Source organism: Macaca nemestrina, chromosome 14 (genome assembly GCF_043159975.1).
Source record: "Macaca nemestrina isolate mMacNem1 chromosome 14, mMacNem.hap1, whole genome shotgun sequence".
NCBI classification, from domain to species: domain Eukaryota; kingdom Metazoa; phylum Chordata; class Mammalia; order Primates; family Cercopithecidae; genus Macaca; species Macaca nemestrina.
In genome coordinates this window covers 11,969,496-11,989,372 of record NC_092138.1, presented here as the reverse complement: position 1 = coordinate 11,989,372, position 19,877 = coordinate 11,969,496, and the positions used below count along the sequence as shown (strand labels likewise).

Sequence of the window (19,877 nt, the reverse complement as noted above, 5' to 3'; positions counted from 1 at the left end):
ACCTGCCTCAGCCTCTCGAAATGCTTACCTTTTAATACCAAAATCTGGTTTTAAAAAACAGTGCAAAAAGTGGAGACTACAGAATAATTTCACTTATATGGAGACAACTTTTAAAAATAACATATTGGGAAATAGAATCTGGAAATATATTTTAATATCTACACAGTCATTCATACATATATTGTTAACAATTTGCGTGCCATTATTTCTTGCATTCCCTCCAGGTTCTTACTAAAATATGTACCTTATCAGTAGTTTTTTAAGAAAGGGATTATGGATAGTAAACATGTTTAGGCTCATGTATTTTTTAACGTATTTATTTTACCCCTACTCCTCAGGGAGAGTTTGGCTGTTTACAGAATTACAGACAGCTGTTTTCCTTCAGCATTGTAAGTATATGGCACTATTGTCTTCTGACCTCTATTGTTAATGAGCGTTCTATTGTCAATTTGTCGTTTCTTTGTATGTAATCCATCTCTCTTTTGTAGATTACATTTTCCTTTATTGCTTAGTGGTCCATAGTTTTGCTACAGTATTTCTGGACATAGATTTATTTTCAATATCTTGCTAATCAGCCTGTGATTTTTCAGTTCAAGGTCTCCTGTGTTTCTTGAGATTTTCTGTCATTTTATTTTCCCATATTACTTACTTTCCATTCTCCTATTTTTTTCTGCGAATTCCATTGTATGCATTTCTGAACTTCTCATTCTACCCTCCAACACTCTTCTTTTTCTGTCTTACTGTGCTATGATCTATAAGCTTTTCAGTGCTGTCTTCCAACTTGTTAGCCCTCTTTCTTCAGATATATCCAGGGTACCACTGGGATAATTTATCAAGGGTTATTATTATAATTTTCAATGACTGTATCTTTCACTTCCAAGATTTCCAATTTGTTCTTTTTCAAATATTTCTGTTCTTATTTCATGGATGCTGTTTCCTTCTTTGTCATTGGACAGTTAATAGATTATATTTAAGTTTTCATGTCGATCTCTATATGCTCACGTGTTAATTTATTTGTCGAACTTACCAAATACTTTTATCATGATGAACTTCCTTGTGTGCTTAAAATTCCTTAAAAAGCTATTCTTGCTTGGGTATTCTTCAGTTACACCTTTTCTTTTCACATGACTTATATTTGCTTTAGCGCTGGTCCAAATGGGTTGCACAGTCCAAACCACTTCTCACATTAGCAGATTAAATTGGACCTTTTGCTCTGTATTAATGGCTTAATTTTATGGTACACCTTCATGTGTGTTGTACACACTCAGTTCAGATGTTCTGTTGGGTCCTTGGCTTCTTTACTTTTTGTGTATAAATTCAATGCTCTCAAAAGCAAAAATCTATGTCCAAAATATTTTCATACACTACATATTCAATTTAAGAGAAGAAATTCCTTCATTTTGATAATCAATTTGAGGATAAACGACCAAAGACTTGCGAACTATAGGGGGGAAAATAACATCAGGCATGCCCTGGCTCTCTGTAAATCTCTTCTCAGTGTTGTATTTTACGTTTGTGAATGAAAGTGCTGTAGTGCGCCTCCACTTCGCAAGCCCCTTAAAATATCTCCATTCCAGATCCCTTAGATCCATGAATTGTTTTCCTGAAAAGAATCACATGGTGTTTTTACTCAGCCTTTCATTACTCAGAGATGCTTCATGGTAAGGGTAAGCCTTTGATGAACTTAAGTCCCCTCTTTCTGACAGAAAGCCATTTCTAAAGCTTTATTTTTAATTTGTATGTATTTCTTTATTTTTGAGACAGAGTTTTGCTCTTGTTGCCTGGGCTGGAGTGCAGTGGGGTGATCTTGGCTCACAGCAACCTCCGCCTCCTGGGTTCAAGTGATTCTCCTGCCTCAGCCTCCTGAGTAGCTGGGATGACAGGCGCCCGCCACCACACCCGGCTACTTTTTTTGTATTTTTAGTAGAGATGGGGTTTCACCATGTTGGCCAGGCTAGTCTCAAACTCCTGACCTCAGGTGATCCACCTGCCTCAGCCTCCCAAAATACTGGGGTTACAGGAGTGAGCCACTGTACCCGGCCTAAAGCTTCATAAATTTAAGGGAGACCCTGTGATGTTGATTTCATGTGAAGCCCGCTCCTAGACAGCGGGTGGGTCTGGCTAACTGGGCTTGAGTGGACCCTACAGGGCCCCGGCGGGTGGAGGGAGTGTCTCATTCTGTGCTTGGATCCTAACAGAATGTGCAAACGGAGAGCTCTACAGAGCCCCGAGAGCAGCAGGGAGGAGAAAAGGATCCTAAACCAGGGAGGAAGATGGGTCAGAAGTGCACAGATTGTTAGAGTCATTTCTTTCAAGATGCTAATGGAAGCCCTAAGTCTAAAAGGGCAGTGGCTGAGCTAGAATTTGGCCATTCTCCACACTCATTCAGGACCCACAAGCTTGGGGTGTCATTAGCAGTTACAATTCCTTCAAAGAGCCAATGAGCCAACGAGAAGGAATCACAACCCGTGTTCCCCTCCCCAGCAGCCATTCCCCTTTCCCTTCCCTTCCACCCCTTTCATAGCTAAATACATTGTAATGCTGAAAACAACAGAAGCAAGGCTGAAGGCAGGGGCTAGAGTGTAAAACCAGGAGCCAACGGGCCACAGAAACAAGTATAAGGAGAATTATGGTCACGGCAGATAAGAGGATGGCTGGTCTATTTCTGGTGGGCGACTTTGCTGTCCCCCATGTGGTGACATTTGAACAGGTCACCTGTAGTCCAAAGACTGAGCAGGCACCACCCCACCCCAATCAGTCCTCCGTCCCTGTACTGGGAGGGCCTGGGCCTGCCTGGTGAGAAGTCTTTATACAGACTGTACATGTCTGAAGTAGAAGACAGGTGCCAGAGACTCTTCACTGGGCTCATACCTCCCCAAGTAGAACAGATACTACGACTGGCCATGGTGTTCAGCAGTCCGATCATAAGGCCAGTTGCCAAGTTTCAGGGAGTTTGACAAGATCTTTGTAGACTGGCATAGCAAGAAGTGGTGGCAAAAAGAAGGAAGGGGATCTTTGACAAGAGAAGATAATTTTGGTGACTAAAGAGCCTCATGTCTCGAACTCCTGACCTCAGGTGATCCACCTGCCTCAGCCTCCCAAAGTGACCAGCCTGGCCAACATGGTGAAACCCTGTCCTACTAAAAATACAAAAAATTAGCCAGGCATGGTGGTGGGTGCCTGTCATCGCAGCTACTCGGGAGGCTGAGGCAGGAGAATCGCTTGAACCCGGGAGGCGGAGGTTGCAGTGAGCCAAGATCGTGCCACTGTACTCCAGCCAGGGTGATAAAGCAAGACTCTGTCAAAAAAGAAAAAAAGAGCTTCATATCATGATCTCTGACAGACACTTTAGGCTGGCTTCTCCATACACATTGCAGTCTTCTTCTGCCTCCCTCTGCTATAGAGGAGGGAGCTAAGAACTCTTATTCACCAGCCTTCCCTACAGGAAGGGGTGATAATTGGACACAATTCTTGCCAAGAAGATGTAGAAAGAAGTCACCTAAGGAGAGGTGTTCTGGAAAATCATTGCTTCCCTATTAAAAGAGGATAAAAGTATCAATGTGGCTCTTCATCCTATCCCACCTTTTCCTGCCTGAAATGTAGCCACAGCATCCGAGGGGGAAGGAGATGTCTTTTGGATGTGAAAACAAAGGCTACACACAAAACAATGGCAGAGCCCAGGTCCTTGGAGACATTTGAAAGCATCGCTCCACAGACAGTGATCACCAGAGACAGAGCAGGGAGTGGGAGGGGAGGATGGGAGAGAGAAGTCAGTGAGTTCAGAGTTATAATTAGAAGCCCTGTGGTCAGGTGGGTTGGCTCACGCCTGCAATCCCAGCACTTTGGGAGGCTGAGGCGGACGGATCACAAGATCGGGAGATCAAGACCATCCTGGCTAACACTGTGAAACCCCGTCTCTACTAAAAATACAACACAAACAAACAAACAAATAAAAAATTAGCTGTGCATGGTGGCAGGCACCTATAGTCTCAGCTACTCGGGAGGCTGAGGCAGGAGAATGGCGTGAACCCAAGAGGTGGAGCTTGCAGTGAGCCGAGATCACACCACTGCACTCCAGCCTGGGCGACCAAGAAAGACTCGGTCACACACACACACACACACACACACAAAGAAGCCCTGCATAGTGGCATGCCCCTGTAGTCCTAGCTACTGGAGAGGCTGAAGGAGGAAGAGTCGTTGAGACCCGGAGTTTGAGGCCAACCTGGGCAACATAGCAATATACCATCTCAAAAAAATGTAAAATGGGCCAGGAGTGGTGGCTCATGCCTGTAATCCCAGCACTTTGGGAGGCCAAGGCAGGCAGATCGCTTGAGCTCAGAAGTTCAAGATCAGCCTGGGCAACATGATGAAACCCCATCTCTATAAAAAATACAAAAATTAGCCGGGTGTAGTGGCATGCACCTGAGGTCCCAGCTACTTGAGAGGCTGAGATAGGAGGATCGCTTGAGCCCAGAAGGTTGAGGTTGCAGTAAGCTGAGATTGTGCCACTGCACTCCAACCTGGGAGACAGTGTCTCAAAAAATAATAATAATAAAATTAAAATAAATAAGTAATTGAAAACAAAGTTACAGTTAGATAAGAAGAATAAATTCTGGTGTTCTATTGCACAATAAGGTGAGGATGGTTAACAATAAGATATGGTATCTTACAAAATAGCTGGAAGGAAGTCTTTTAAAAGTCATCACCACAAAGAAATAGTAAGTGCATGAGGTCAGGATAAATACACAGATTCAATCACTATACAACATATATATCTATTGAAACATATATTGTACTCCATATATATGTATAATTACAATGTGTTCATTAAATAAATGGAGAGATAAAAAGCACTGGGAGGCCGAGGCGGGTGGATCATGAGGTCAGGAGATTGAGACCATACTGGCTAACACGGTAAAACCCCGTCTCCACTAAAAATACAAAAAAAAAAAAAAAAAAAAAAAAAAAAAAAAAGCCAGGCATGGGAGTGGGCACCTGTAGTCCCAGCTACATGGAAGAGGCTGAGGCAGGAGAATTACTTGAACCTGGGAGGCGGAGCTTGCAGTGAGCTGAGATCAAGCCACTGCACTCCAGCCTGGGCAACAAAGCGCGACTCCATCTCAAAAAAAAAAAAAAAAAAAGCATTGCTCCGACCCTTGTCTGCGTGCCCCTAGACTTCTAATTATGTAAGAAAAATAACCACTATTTGGTTTTCTGTTATTTTTGGTTCCTCACCTACATGATTCTACAGGATTTGGCCTGAACAAGAGGAGCTCATATGACAGAAGAACAAAACGGCAACACCCACTCTCTTTTCCTCACCCGGTGCTTGGTGCTAGTAGGAATATGTCCTTCAGTATACTTTGGAATACCAAGATCCTAAAGTTCTTCTGGACTGAGTAGGAGAGTAGAAGGTGAATTGTTGCAATACCAGTTACCCCTGAGGGATTACTGGATACCCTTCACATAGATGCCTGCCTGACTCCACGCATATTTCTTTCTTTTTTTTTTTGAGACGGAGTCTCACTCTGTCGCCCAGGTTGGAATGCAGTGGCGTGATCTTGGCTCACTGCAACCCCTGCCTCCTGGGTTCAAGCGATTCTCCTGCCTCAACCTCCCAAGTAGCTGGGATTACAGGTGCCTGCCACCACGCCCAGCTAATTTTTTGTATTTTTAGTAGAGATGGGGTTTCACGATGTTGTCCAGGCTGGTCTTGAACTCCTGACCTCCGGTGATCCACCCACCTTGGCCTCCCAAAGTGCTGGGATTACAGGCATGAGCCACCGTGCCCAGCCGGCATATTTCTTGAATAGACATGACGTGTACCAGAAATTTACCTCTGGGATCTCAGGAAATGAAGATAAGGAGGCAGAGAAGAGACTCCAACACAGAGTTTGTGAGACCACATCAGAGACCTCCAGAAGTTAGGTAAGCAGCAGGTAATTCATACATTAGGAAGAAAGAAAAACTTGGCCCCTATGGATGGCAAAGTCATAAATGTTCAAGACCCTATCAAACATCCAAAACCCTTCTTCAATAGGTTTTTGACTAGTTCTTCTTATTGAATCTCAAAACTTTTCATGATTTTTCCTCTCCGGTCCCAGACTTTACTTGTGTACTTTGTGAATTATCTAGGCCAGTCCTATGATTGCTTTAATTGCACCGCTACCTAGGCTCCAAAGCCCACAAGTAGGACTCTATGAAAGGATTTTGAAACCTGCATTTGGTTCTGTTAAGATGTCAATGTAGGGAGTTACAGCAAAAACTCTTCCAACTCTTTGGACCAAATATACTGACAGTAATCAATCTATTCCTTTAAATCTGCTCCTTCTGCCTCTCACATTACTTTTTTTTTCATCTTTGAGACAGAGTTTTGCTCTGTTCCCCAGGCTGGAGTGCAGTGGCACAATCTTGGTTCACTGCAACCTCTGAACCCCTGGGTTCAAGCTATCCTCCCACCTCAGCCTCCTGAATAGCTGGGACTACCAGTGCATGCTACCACGCCTGGCTAATTTTTAAAATTTTTTTGTAGAGTGGGGGTTTTGCCATATCGCCCTGTCCCACTACTTTTAATATAAAAATGGGGTGTCAAAATATTAGCTGTGAAAATGGTCTTATCTTGAATCAAGAAACTACCTCAGAGGGTCATCACAAATTGATGTAATCAATTTGATCAATCAATGTAATCTATTAACAAAATGATAAAATATTACCTCTCTCAATTTACATAAGATGGAGACTTAAAGTGTAAGACACTCCCTTCTCATTAAAATTCAGCATCATAAGTTTCATGGTTTCTTTTTTTTTTTTTAGACGAAGTTTTGTCCTTGTTGCCCAGGCTGCAGTGCAATGGCGTGATCTCAGCTCACCACAGTCTCCACTTCCTGGTTTCAAGCAATTCTCGTGCTTCAGCCTCCCGAGTAGCTGGGATTATAGGCGCCTGCCACCATGCCCAGCTAATTTTTTGTATTTTTAGTAGAGACCAGGTTTCACCATGTTGGCCAGGCTGGTCCCAAACTCCTGATCTCAGGTGATCCACCCGCCTCCGCCTTGGCCTCCCAAAGTGCTGGGATTACAGGCGTGAGTCACCGCGCCTGGCCCAACAATACATCTTTTAAGAATGAATCTGAGACTTGATCCTGGAATTCTGGATTCTCTGTTTTGAATTTTAATTTATTTTTATTTTTACCTATTCATTTTTTAAGAGACAGGGTCTTTCTCTGTCACTGGGGCTGAAATGCAGTGGTGTGATCATAGTTCACTGCCACCTCGAACTCATGTGCTCAAGTGATCCTCCCGCCTAAACCTCTCGGGTAGCTGAGATTACAGGCACATGCCACCAAGCTCAGTTAATTTTTATTTATTTATTTATTTATTGGAGATGGGGTCTTTCTATGTTTTCCAGGCTTGTTCTGCATTTTATTGACACTATGAAGTAAACATATCGATAGCAGCCATGAACCTCAGAATGGCAAAATTGCTGTAGGTCAGTATTGGACTATTTCTGCTCTAGTAAATTTGCAGTGAGATTTCCATTCCTTTTTTCCCACATAACCTCATCTGTTTAAATTACCTGGGTCAACTAAGAAGTATCTATGAAGTTTATCTTCCAAAACGAACTTTTCCGGGGTGGCACTGGAAATGCCTAGGCTGCACAAGACTTTGGCGCTTGGAACCTTCTTCTGTACGGTAACTTGGGCCAAGGCATTCGAGTGATCACTGAGAATTTCACAAGGAAAAGTGCGCTGGGGAGGGGAGATCCCATACTGTGACAGCCTCTGCCGGGACCTGGAGAGCCTCCCCACGGGAGAGAGGGAGCCCGCCAGTAAGCTGCTGTGGAGGAGCTCAGTCATGGATGCTCGCTTCTGCTCTTTTTTAACCACTGTGCACCTGATAACAGGCTGGAGATCTCTTCTCACATCAGTGCCCCTGGTGAATGACATGACATTCAGGTTTTTAGCAAGTACTTCCTGTGCTTCATTAAGTGAAGTACCATGCATTTGTAGAAGATTTGATTTTTTGCTCTCCTTATTAAAATTCACAATACATGCATATAATTCTGGCAGCTGTGGACAGAAAAAAAAGTGGTAAGTCACGAGACTGACAAAAATGTAATATTCTGGCAGACCCACAAACCCTAGAAAAAATAACAAATAACCATAGGACAACAAATAACCATAAAAACAAAGCATTTTTATCTTTGGAAGATATCTTTGCCTAACTAAACCGAGTCAATTTTGGCAATGTGGAATAGAGAACAGAGAGGTCAAATCTCTGGTTCACTCCCCCAAAGATGTATTATTTAGACACATCTTATAAACGCTTGTTATAAAATCAGGCACTTAGAATTAAACTCAAAAGTCTTGAAGATCTTTCCAACTCTGAAATTCTATGAGTGACCATGGAGAGAAACAGCTGTGGGAGACTGGCCTTTGCTTGTTTTGAGCAATGCTATACTTCTCTGAAGGAAGAAAGGGAGCCAGATGACTTAGATATCAAAGCTTCATCCTGGTTTCCAAAGAACCCCCAGAATGTTCAGGAATCCAGTCCTGAGAAGGCTGTAATAGTCATTGATCACTGGGATATTTGACCAGAGCAAATGGTTATGTTCGTGGAGTATCTAGGAATAGTTGTTGGCAGAAAAAAAACAGTAAGAGATCCCTGAGAGGACCTGTCACCATCTAAAATCCTGTATTTCCTACAAATCCTATCATTTCTAAGAGGTTTCCATTACACTGGAAGGCCAAAGAGGCCATAGTCTCAGGTTAGGCCCAAAATTTAGGTCGTTTAGCCCAATGCAGAGTTTTCTTTCAATCCTAGTCACTTTTATTGCAAGGGCAACACATTGAAAGTGAGCTAACACATGGGAAAGCAGAAGGGATTTTGGAGGTCTTCTAGAAGGTCAAGAGTCTGCGACTACTGAGGCTACACATGTGGTCCAGACCCTGGAACCAGTATGAGCTCAGCTACAAGGTGGTACAGGAATATACTGATGCATTCTCAGTTATGCCAACTTCAAGTAAGAGGCGACCAGGAGGATTGCCTTTAATATTTTATAATAGTCTGTTTTGTTAGTTTACCCCAAATTGTGTATCTGTCTTATAACTGTTTTAGAAATTAGTACATATATGGAGATTTTATATGTAAATGTATTAGCACTGATAGCCTTTTTTTCCAGTGTTTTTTTTGGGAGTTAAATAGTGTGATGTTTGGACTGATATCATGAAACCTTCAGCCTGGAAATTGGGCTGGATTGTTCTTTGGTTAACACATCTTTTCCTAAAGAAAACAAAAAGAAAGTGAGCTAACATTGGTGAATGGCTCTTTAGAACGAATTATGTAACCAAACTATCACGAACACAGCTCAGCACTTCTGCCCACCTGCCCTAGGAAGAACTACGTTTCTCTGTGACTAAGAATGTTAAGTCATTAAAGTGACATTTTGGTGTTTCCCATGGCTCCCAAGTGTGTCACTGTGCACTCAATAGTTTGAATATTTATGATACTTGAACGTAAAGCTCCCCGTGTGCCCCCCATTGTACAATGTTAAGTACATACTGAACATTGAGGAAGGGTGGCTGCTCTATTGTCCTCAGCTGAACTGGTGTCTCCAGTGAGGAACATCGTGCTGGGATTTTATTCTCTAATTCCTAAAGAAGCAATATAAGAAAAGACAAAAATCAAAGATTAAAAATCAGATCGACTACAAAGGGGGAGGTGAGACTTCTTAAATCTTAAGAAATTTGTGAGTGGGACGTTTTGAAAATTTTATACGTGTATTAGTCCATTCTTGAATTGCTCTAAAGAACTATCTGAAACTGGGTAATTTATAAGAAAATAGGTTTAATTGGCTTATGGTTCTGCAGGCTGTCCAGGAAGCATGGTTGGGGAGGCCTCAGGAAACTTACAATTGTTGGGGGAAGGCAAAGAAGCAGCAGGGCATGTCTTACATGGCCAGGACAGGAGAAAGAAAGAGCGGAGAGAGAGGTGCTACACATTTTTAAACAACCAGGTCTCATGAGAACTCACAATCATGAGAACAGCAAAGGGGAAATTCTCCCCCATGAGCCAGTCACCTCCCACCAGGCCCCACCTCCAACACTGGGGATAACAATTTGATGTGAGATTTGGGTGGAGACACAAATTCAAAGCATATCAATACAATTTAAATTTTTCATTTGCTTTTTCCTAGTTTACATCTGCCAAATTTGTCACATTTCAACTGAACATTTTGCTGAAATACCCAAATTCTTCTACAACGTGTGTATTTAGTTTTAATACTAGTGTAACAAATCCTATATGGATGGTTTTAATTTTATGTATTTATTTTTTTGAGATGGAGTTTCACTCTTGTTGCCCATGCTGGAGTGCAATGGCACGATCTTGGCTCACTGCAACCTCCGCCTCCCAGGTTCAAGCAATTCTCCTGCCTTAGCCTCCCAAGTAGTTGGGATTACAGGCATGTGCCACCACACCTGGCTAATTTTGTATTTTTAGTATGAGACAGGGTTTCACCATGTTGATCAGGCTGGTCTTGAACTCCTGACCTCAGGTGATCCACCCGCCTCGGCCTCCCAAAGTGCTGGGATTACAGGCGTGAGCCACCACGCCCAGCTGGATGGTTTTATTTTCTTGTCTTACATATTCTGATCAACTTTCAGTTCATCTAAAGAAAAACTCACCCACCTCCTTATACTCAAAAAGTGTCTTTTATTCAGGAGGAAAAGGCTCATATGTAGTGATAATAACAAAAACAATAAACATTTTGAAAAAATATGCTTTGTGCCAGATATACTATAAGGCATTTGAAGATGGAATTGTGTTTAATTCTTCTGCAAGAGGTTAAAAATGGCCATGGAATCTCCACAACTGGTCTCATTGGTAAGTGGCAGTGAAGTGCTCTCCCACATTTGACTGGGCTGGCCTATGCTTGACTTTGACCAGTAGCTTGTGGCATTGCGTCAGTGACATAGTGTGAGTGCCAGAACCCAGGCTTTAAGAGGCTTTACGGCTTTCCTACACATTCTTGGGAGCCTGAGCCACCATGTAAAGAGAGATCTGGCTGCCTATCTGGAGAGACCATGCAGACTCAGCAGCCAGCATTGACCACTAGGCATGTAGATGAAGCCATCTTGGTTCTCCCAGTCCCAGACGAGCCTCCAGATGACTACAGCAGCATAAGCAACCTCAGTCGATCCCAGATGGAGGAGAACCACCTCCCAGCCGAGCAAGGCAACTCTAAAATTTTGACAAAGAGTAAATTATTGTTGTTTCAAACCACTAAGCTTTGGATGAATTGTTATATAGCAATAAATACAGATAAACCCCATAAAACTTCACATTCTTGGCTTAATTTATTCCAGTGAAACCCTTACTGGTAGGTAAGGGACTATATGGAGGAAAAATATATTTCTAGGTACAGGGTATCACTGTATCATGACTGGCAGCTGTGGTCACTGGGGATGAGTGCCTGAGATGAACCAAAAACACTCATTTGGTATTTGGGATGAAGTGAAAACAATTATGTTTCTCCTCCTTCCTAAGCAAAGTAGAAACACCCAGAATGGATCCACACACACACACACACACATTTACACACACATTTACACACACACACATTTACACACACATTTACACACACACACAGTTACACACACACATTTACACACATGGAGATATATACACACATGTGTATATATGCATATATACGTATATATAAAATCTCAAATACATTTTTGTCACTATTTGTCACTACTAAGATCACTATGTTGACATACAGGACTAGAAAAACATACAGTGCAGCATGCCTGCCACAGACCTGTTTATCTCTAGGCAGTTAAAATAAGACTTGATTGTGCTTTCCTTCTGCGAAGGAAGGAAATGGTTTCTGCAAAGGAAAATATTTCTCTAACATGCTTTATCTAAAACCTGTCAATGTCTTCCAGTCAACCATTACTATTGTCTTTCAGACAGCTTCAGAGTTGTCCACCACAGGAAGGCTGCCTTCTCCATCACCAAGGGTTAATACATATTTCTCCTCCCTTCCCTCAGAGGAGGGAAAGATGTAACCTCTCGCCTCTCTCCCCTCTTCTCTCTCTCTCCCTGCCACCTCCCAATTTTAATCAGCAGTGCCAATTCAGGTAGACAATGTCCAACTTCAATAGCCAATCTTGCAACTCTCTATACATAGAGTCAAAGCAATAGCTAAGAAATATGTCCTCATTTTATTACAATAGTATCGATGATGACAAGGAATGGAGCACAAAGAAGTTTAGATTCTTGCTAATCCTCTTTGCTAAACTACCGTTGGGTGCATCTCCCTGTCACTGAAGTGTCAGGATTCTGAATGCTGAACCAGATCACTAGCTAAAAATGCTTTTATACACTTAAAGGTTGACTTGACCAGCAAACTTTTAACCTCAGTCTTTGCTTGATCCAAGTCAATGCCTAAATCTAGATCAGCCCTTTGACCCAATCTCTCATGGAGAGTGTTCCTGGTGAAGTCATGGAAATATAGCCAAAGGCTGGTTTACAGATTCGTGCGAGTAAAGTGGAGCTCTTGCAGGGGCTCTGTGGCACTTCTCTTCATCGTTACTCCCACAAATTCCTACAGTAAATTTTCCTTGTACTGTGAAGAGCAAGGGCATCTCAAAGAAACTCCTGGGGGTGCGATCCCCTCCTCCATTTGCACTCACTCCCAACTTTTCACCCTTCCCTCCAACTCAGAAGGAAAAAAGTTCTCTCTGCTCATCTAGTGTTCATTTTCTCTCTCTCCTACCCAGGGTGATATATTTTATCCTCCTCATAATTTTTTTTTTTCTCTGTCACCCAGGCTGGAGTGCAGTGGCACAGTCTCGGCTCACTGCAACCTCCGGATCCTGGGTTCAAGCCATTCTCCTGCCTCAGCTTCCCAAGTAGCTGGGACTACAGGCAAGCGCCACAACACCTGGCTAATTTTTTTATTTTTAGTAGAGACAGGGTTTTGCCACGTTGCCCAGGCTGGTCTCAAACTCTCGACCTCAAGTGATCCGCCCACCTCGGCCTCCTAAAGTGCTGGGATTACAAGAGTGTACCATCGCACCCAGCCCCTCCTCATAACTCTTGTGGAGTATTTCCGCTCAGTTATCCTCCCTTCCTTTCCAACAACTCCTCTTTTCTTCCTTCTTGCTTCCTGTCACTCTCTTGTCTTCAGTCCCATGTTCCCCAATGGCTCCTTCCTTTCTTTGCAAATATGTAAATTTTTTTCCACTTGGGGTAATAATACAACTTCTCTTAACTGTGAACCTACCACTAACCCTGGACCCTTGTCTCTTCTTTAACTCTGAACTTGCTACATTTATATTTTCATCATATAATCTTCAGTATAATGACATTTAGTTTCTACCTGGCTGATGAACTAAAATTGAATTCTTAAAAATAATAGCAGCTTCTAAATTATCAATTCTAGTGTAGTTTTTACAGCCCTCACTTTTCTTTTTTCTTTTTAGAGATGGAGTCTGGCTCTGTCACCCAGGCTGGAGTGCGGTGGCGTAGTCTTGGCTTACTGCAACCTCCGTCTCCCGGGTTCAAGCAATTCTCCTGCCTCAGCCTCCTGAGTAGCTGGGATTACAGGGATGTGCCACTCTGTCTGGATAATTTTTGTATCTTTAGTAGAGACGGGATTTTGCCATGTTGCCCGGGCTGGTCTCAAACTCCTGACCTCAGGTGATCTACCTGCCCTGGCCTTCTAAAATGCTAGGATTACAGGCATGAGCCATTGTGCCCATCCAGTTTATAAATTTCGTGACCAAACTTTCAAAGACTAACCACAATCTGCTTCTGATACTTTTCTATCATTTAAAAATATCATATTTAGGTCAGGTGCAGTGGCTCACACCTGTAATCCTAGCACTTTGGGGGGCTGAGGTGGGTGGATCACAAGGTCAAGAGAGCGAGACCATCCTGGCCAACATGGTGAAACCCCGTCTCTGCTAAAAATACAAAAATGAGCTGGGTGAGGTGGTGCATCCCTGTAGTCCCAGCTACTCGGGAGGCTGAGGCAGGAGAATCGCTTGAACCTGGGAGGCGGAAGTTTCGGTGAGCTGAGATCAAGCCACTGTACTCCAGCCTGATGACAGAGTGAGACTCTGTCTCAAAAAAAAAAAATAATAATCATATTTCAATGCTACCACAGTGCCATAAATGTTCTCTATACTTTCGCCAGCTGGCCTCATTTTTTTCTGAAACAATCTTCTGCGCTTCTGTGCATTCTTTCTTTGAGCCTATGCTTACTCTGATTCCCCATTTAGTCAAACAGAATGTCCTTCTTTCTCTTTTATGACAATCTAAATAAAAACAGAACTGAAGTTGAAATGGAAAGAACCACAATGTTGAATAGCTATTATGTCATATAAAAGGAAAACATAAATAACAGGAAATGAAATAAAAGCTAAAAATTATTTAGAGAGAACCCAATTATGGTGAGTCAATTTTCTGACAAAGTTGCCAAAACAATTCAATGGAGGAAAATAGTCTTTTCAATAAATGGTGCTGGGACAATTAAATATCCACACATAGAAGAATGACGTTAGACCCCTACCTCAATCCTTATACAAAATGAACCTAAAATGGATTATAGAACTAAGCATGAGAGCTGAAACTATAAAATTCCTAGAATAAAACATAGGGGTAAATGTTTGTGACCCTGGGTTAGACAATGGTTTCTTGGGTATAACATGAAAGCATAAGCTACAGAAGAAGAGAATAAGTTGGACTTCATCACAATTAAAAACGTTTGTGCTGCAGCGAAAATAGTAAAAACACCAATCACAGAATGAGAGAAAATATTTACAGATCATACATCTGACATGGAACTTGTATCCAGATGTACAAAGAACACTTAGAAATCAACAATTAAAAGACAACCCAATTGACATATGGGCAATGGGACTTCTAGTGTGGCTTCGCCTCTGGCATGCAAGGAGCTTGGAATTACCAGCAACTCTTCTTAGATCTGGCAGAGAGGTAAGGTCAGGGGGCAAATTGCTGACCTAAAATTGGAGAAACAGAAACAGACAGGTAAATACAGGGAATTGCAGCTTACCGCAGTAGGAAGCTCCCTGAGAACAGGGCAGAAACTTCCAGAAGAGCCAGTACAGGATCATGTTCAACTTTCCACAAAAAATTATAAGGCAAAAAATAGAGTTTGAAGAGACAGAGCAAGCATCAGAACTAGATTCAGATATGGCAGGGATGCTGGAATTACCAGACTGTGAATGTAAAACAACCATGATTAACGTGCTAAGGGCTCTCATGGGAAACGTAGACAGCATGCAAGAACAGACAGGTAATATAAGTAGGAGATGGGAATTCTAAGAAAGAATCAAAAAGAAATGCTAAAGGTCAGAAACACTGTCACAGAAATGCAGAATGCCATTGATGGGCTCATTAGTAGACTGGCTGTGGCTGAGGACAGAATGTCTGAGCTTAAGGATATCTCAACAGAATGTTCCAAACCTGAAAAATCAACCCAAAAAAGGCTAGGTGTGGTGGCTCATGCTTGCAATCCCAGAACTTCGGGAGGCTGAGGCAGGTGGATCACGAGGTCAGGAGTTGGAGACCAGCCTGACCAACATGGTGAAACCCCCTCTCTACTAAAAATACAAAAATTAGCCGGGCGTGGTGGCACGTGCTACTCGGGAGGCTGAGGCAGGAGAATCGCTTGAATCCAGGAGGTGGAGGTTGCACTGAGCCAACATTGCGCCACTGCACTCCAGCCTGGGTGACAGAGCAAGACTCCATCTCAAAATAAAAAATAAAAATAAAAAAATAAAAAAGAGAGAGAAAAAAACACTGGAAAAAAATGGTAACAGAATATCCAAGAATTGTGGGACGATTACAAAAGGTATAACATATGCATAATGAGAATACCAGGAGAAGAAAGAAACAGAAGCAACATTTGAAGCAATAATGACTTAAAATTTCCCCAAATTAATGTTGTACACCAAACCACAGATCCAAGAAGCTCAGAGAACATCAAATAAGTTAAATGCATAAAACCCCCAAAACAAAAAACTTCACATAGGTATATCATATTCATACTGCAGAAAACCGAAGATAAAGAAAAGAAATCTTGAAAGAAGCCACAGGAAGATTAGAAATAATTATTTGCTATAAATAACAAAGATAAGAATTAACTCTTCCTTCTCCTCAAAAAGCATGCAAAGAAGCAGAGAATGGAATGAAATGGTTCAAGTGTTGAGAGAAAAAAAAACCCCACCAGCCTAGAATTCTGTATTCTGTGAAATTATCCTTCAAGAGTAAGAGAGACGACCAGGCGTGGTGTCTCATGCCTGTAATCCCAGCTCTTTGGGAAGCTGAGGCAGGTGGATCACGAGGTCAGGAGTTCGAGACCAGCCTGGTCAACATGGTGAAACCCCGTCTCTACTGAAAATACAAAAAGTTAGCCGGCATAGTGCCATGCACCTGTAATCCCAGCTACTCAGGCAGCTGAGGCAGGAGAATCGCTTGAACCCGGGAGGCGGAGGTTGCAGTGAGCCGAGATCGTGCCATTGCACTCCAGCCTAGGTGACAGGGCGAGACTCCAACTGAGAAAAAAAAAAAAAAAAAAAGTAAAAGAGAGGTACTTTCTCAGGCAAGCAAACATTGAGGGAATGTGTTGCCAGTAGACCTGCCTTGCAAGAAATGTTAAAGAAGTTCTTCAGAGAGAAGGAAAATTATGTAGGTAAGAAACTCAGATCTACATAAGGAAGTGAAACGTATTAGAGAAGGAGTAAATGAAGATTAAAATAAAAGTGTTTATTTTTCTTATTCTTAATTCATGAAACAGATAACAGTTTGTTCAAAATAATAATAGCAGGCTGCACTAGGTGGCTCATGCCTGTAATCCCAGCACTTTGGGAGGTGGAGGCAGGAGGATTGCTTAAACCTAGGAGTTTGAGGCCAGCCTGGGCAATATTGGGAGAACCTGTCTCTAAATAAAAAACAAAACAAAATATAATAGCAAGAATGTATTCAAACAATTACAGCTTATTATAAAATGAAACAAATGACAACAATGATACAAAGAACAAGAGGAAATAATTAGGAGTATTTTGTTATTATAAGGTACTCACACTGCCTGCAAGGTGTATAGTGTAATTTAAAAGTGGACTTGGGTTAGTTGTAAACATATATTGCAAACTCTAGGGCAACCACTAAAAAGTAAAAAAGAAATATAATTGATATGCTAAGAAAGGAGAAAAACTGAATCATATAAAATGGTCAATTAAAACTACAAAAGGCAGAAAGTGTGAAAGACAAAAATAGAAACAAGGAACAAGGGCAAAAAATAAAACACAGTAAAACATTTGGTAAATATTAATACAAATCCATCACAATCACTTTTAATGTCAGTGGTCTAAATACACTAATTAGAAATAGAAAGTGTCAGAGTGGACCAAAAAGAAGACCCAATTAATTATATGTTGTCTACACACTTTGTTATTTACTTTTTTAAATGAGATAGGGTCTATGTTGCCCAGGCTGGTTTCAAACTCCTAGGCTTAAGCAATCCTCCTGCCTCAGCCTCCCAAGTAGGTGGGACTACATGTGTGTGCCACTGTACCTGGCCAGAAACACACTTTAAGTATAAGAACTCTTACAGATCAAAAGTAAAGAGATATTATCCTTATTAATCAAAAGAATATAGGAGTAGTTATATTGATTTCAGACAGAGCAGACTTCAGAGCAAGAAAATGTATCAGGGATGAGGAGGTGCTTTACATAATGATAAAGGGGTCAATACATAACAATTTGTAACATGTATGCACCTAACAACAAAGTGTCAAAACATGTGAGGCAAGCCAGGCATGGTGGCTCATGCCTGTAATCCCAGCACTTTGGAAGGCCAAGGTATCACCTCAGTTCGAGACCAGCCTGGCCAGTATGGCAAAACCCCGTCTCTACTAAAAACACATTTAAAAAATTAGCCAGGTGTGGTGTTGGGCACCTGTAGTTAGTCCCAGCTACTTGGGAGGCTGAGGCAGGAGAATAGGTTGAATCCTGGAGGCAGAGGTTGCAGTGAGTGGAGATCACACCACTGCACTCCAACCTGGGTGACAGAGAGAGACTCCATCTCAAAAAACCAGAAACCAAAAAACAAAACAAAAAACCCAAAAGCAACCATGTGAGGCAAAAACTGATAGAAGTACAAGACGAAATAGATGGATCCACTATTATAGTTGGAGACTTTAATACCCCTCTATCGAAAATGGACAGATCCAGCAGGCAGAATATCAGTAAGGACATAGCGGAACTCAACGGCGCCCTCAGTCAACTGGATGTAATTGACATCTATAGACTACTACTTCATCCAGCAATGGCAGATTACACATTCTTCTCAAGATCAAGTCCACATGGGACATTCACCATGATAAACCAGACCCTGGGCCATAAAACACACATGAATTGAATTAATTTAAAGGAATAGAAAATCATACAATGTCTGTTCTCATACTACAGTGGGGTTAAGCTAGATACCAATAACAGAAAGCCGGAAATTTTCAAAATACCTGGAACATGATCTTGTTTTTGTTTAAAATATACCTATAGTGAAGGCTTATATATTCATTTTAAATTATGGAAGGACATACCCCAAGAGTGGGACTGCTCAAACAGTAGTCCCTAAGAGTATGGGTTACAGTGGAACTTTTACTTTCCTTGTATCTTTAAATTTTTCTTTCATGAATTAGCACGGTAAGTAAAGAAGTAATTCCAAGTTGAATGAGAGAGGTTAGTATAACAAACGGCAGAGATATGTGCTGAAATAGATCTCCAGAGATGTAAAAAAGGTCTTATGTAGAATAGAAAAAAATAAGAAACAATGTCCAATGAGGGGCTCATAACTGAACAAATTTGGGGAAATTACAAAACTGTACAGAAATATTTAATAACAGGAAAATTTTAAAATAATATTTATACTAAACAAAAAGATATAAGAAACTATCTATAATATAATTCTATTTTTCTAAAAAAAAAATCATATATGGGCCAGGTACGGTGGCTCACGCCTGTAATCCCATCACTTTTGGAGGCCAGAGAGGGCTGATCTCAAGGTCAGGAGATCGAGACCATCCTGGCCAACATGGTGAAACCCCATCTCCACTAAAACACAAAAAATTAGCCATGCGGCCGGGCTCGGTGGCTCACATCTATCATCCCAGCACTTTAGGAGGCCAAGGCGGGCGGATCACGCGGTCAGGAAATCGAGACCATCCTGGCTAACACGGTGAAACCCTGTCTCTACTAAAAATATAAAAAATTAGCCGGGTGTGGTGGCAGGTTCCTGTAGTCTCAGCTGCTGGGGAGGCTGAGGCAGGAGAATGGCATGAACCCAGGAGGCGGAGCTTGCAGTGAGGCAAGATCGTGCCACTGCACTCCAGCCTGGGTGACAGAGCAAGACTCTGTCTCAAAAAAAAAAAAAAAAAAAAAAAAAAAATTTGTCAGGCGTGGCAGTGCATGCCTGTAGTCCCAGCTACTTGGAAGGCTGAGACAAAGGAATCGCTTGAACCCGGGAGGAGGAGGTTGCAGTAAGCTGAGATTGCGCCACTGCACTCCAGCCTGGTGACAGAGTGAGACTCTGTCTCAAAAAAAAAAAAAAAAAAAAATATATATATATATATACACACACACACACATATATGTATATACATAGAGATATATACTCATATATATGAGTATATATGAGTGTACGTGTGTATATATATATATGAGATTCACTTAAAAATGTTAACAGTTCCATCTAGTGGTAAGATTATGAGAAATTTGTCTCTTCTTTCTTACAATTCTTTACACTTTTATATATTGTACAATGAAGATTTATTACTTTTGCAATTAAA

At 41.7% G+C, this 19,877-nt stretch overlaps 1 protein-coding gene across 9 annotated transcripts in view; it reads right to left on the bottom strand.

Annotated features, from left to right (window-relative positions):
• Positions 1–301: 301 nt before the first annotated feature.
• Positions 302–19,877, bottom strand: part of C14H9orf153 (chromosome 14 C9orf153 homolog) — a 38,986-nt gene continuing 19,410 nt past the window's right edge. For 6 of the 9 annotated variants that reach the window (XM_071077599.1, XM_011771094.3, XM_011771091.3 and 3 more), the window contains 3 exons: positions 9,559–9,650; positions 7,574–8,066; positions 302–1,603 (listed from right to left, as the gene is read on the bottom strand). In XM_071077599.1, the coding sequence (XP_070933700.1) occupies positions 1,365–1,603; positions 7,574–8,066; positions 9,559–9,624 (798 nt within the window). In that variant the 5' untranslated portion in view covers positions 9,625–9,650 and the 3' untranslated portion in view covers positions 302–1,364. Of the gene's footprint in view, positions 1,604–7,573; positions 8,067–9,558; positions 9,651–10,686; positions 11,239–19,877 lie in introns of all 9 variants that reach the window. The other 3 variants (XM_011771092.3, XM_071077598.1, XM_011771093.3) reach the window with 1 other exon arrangement.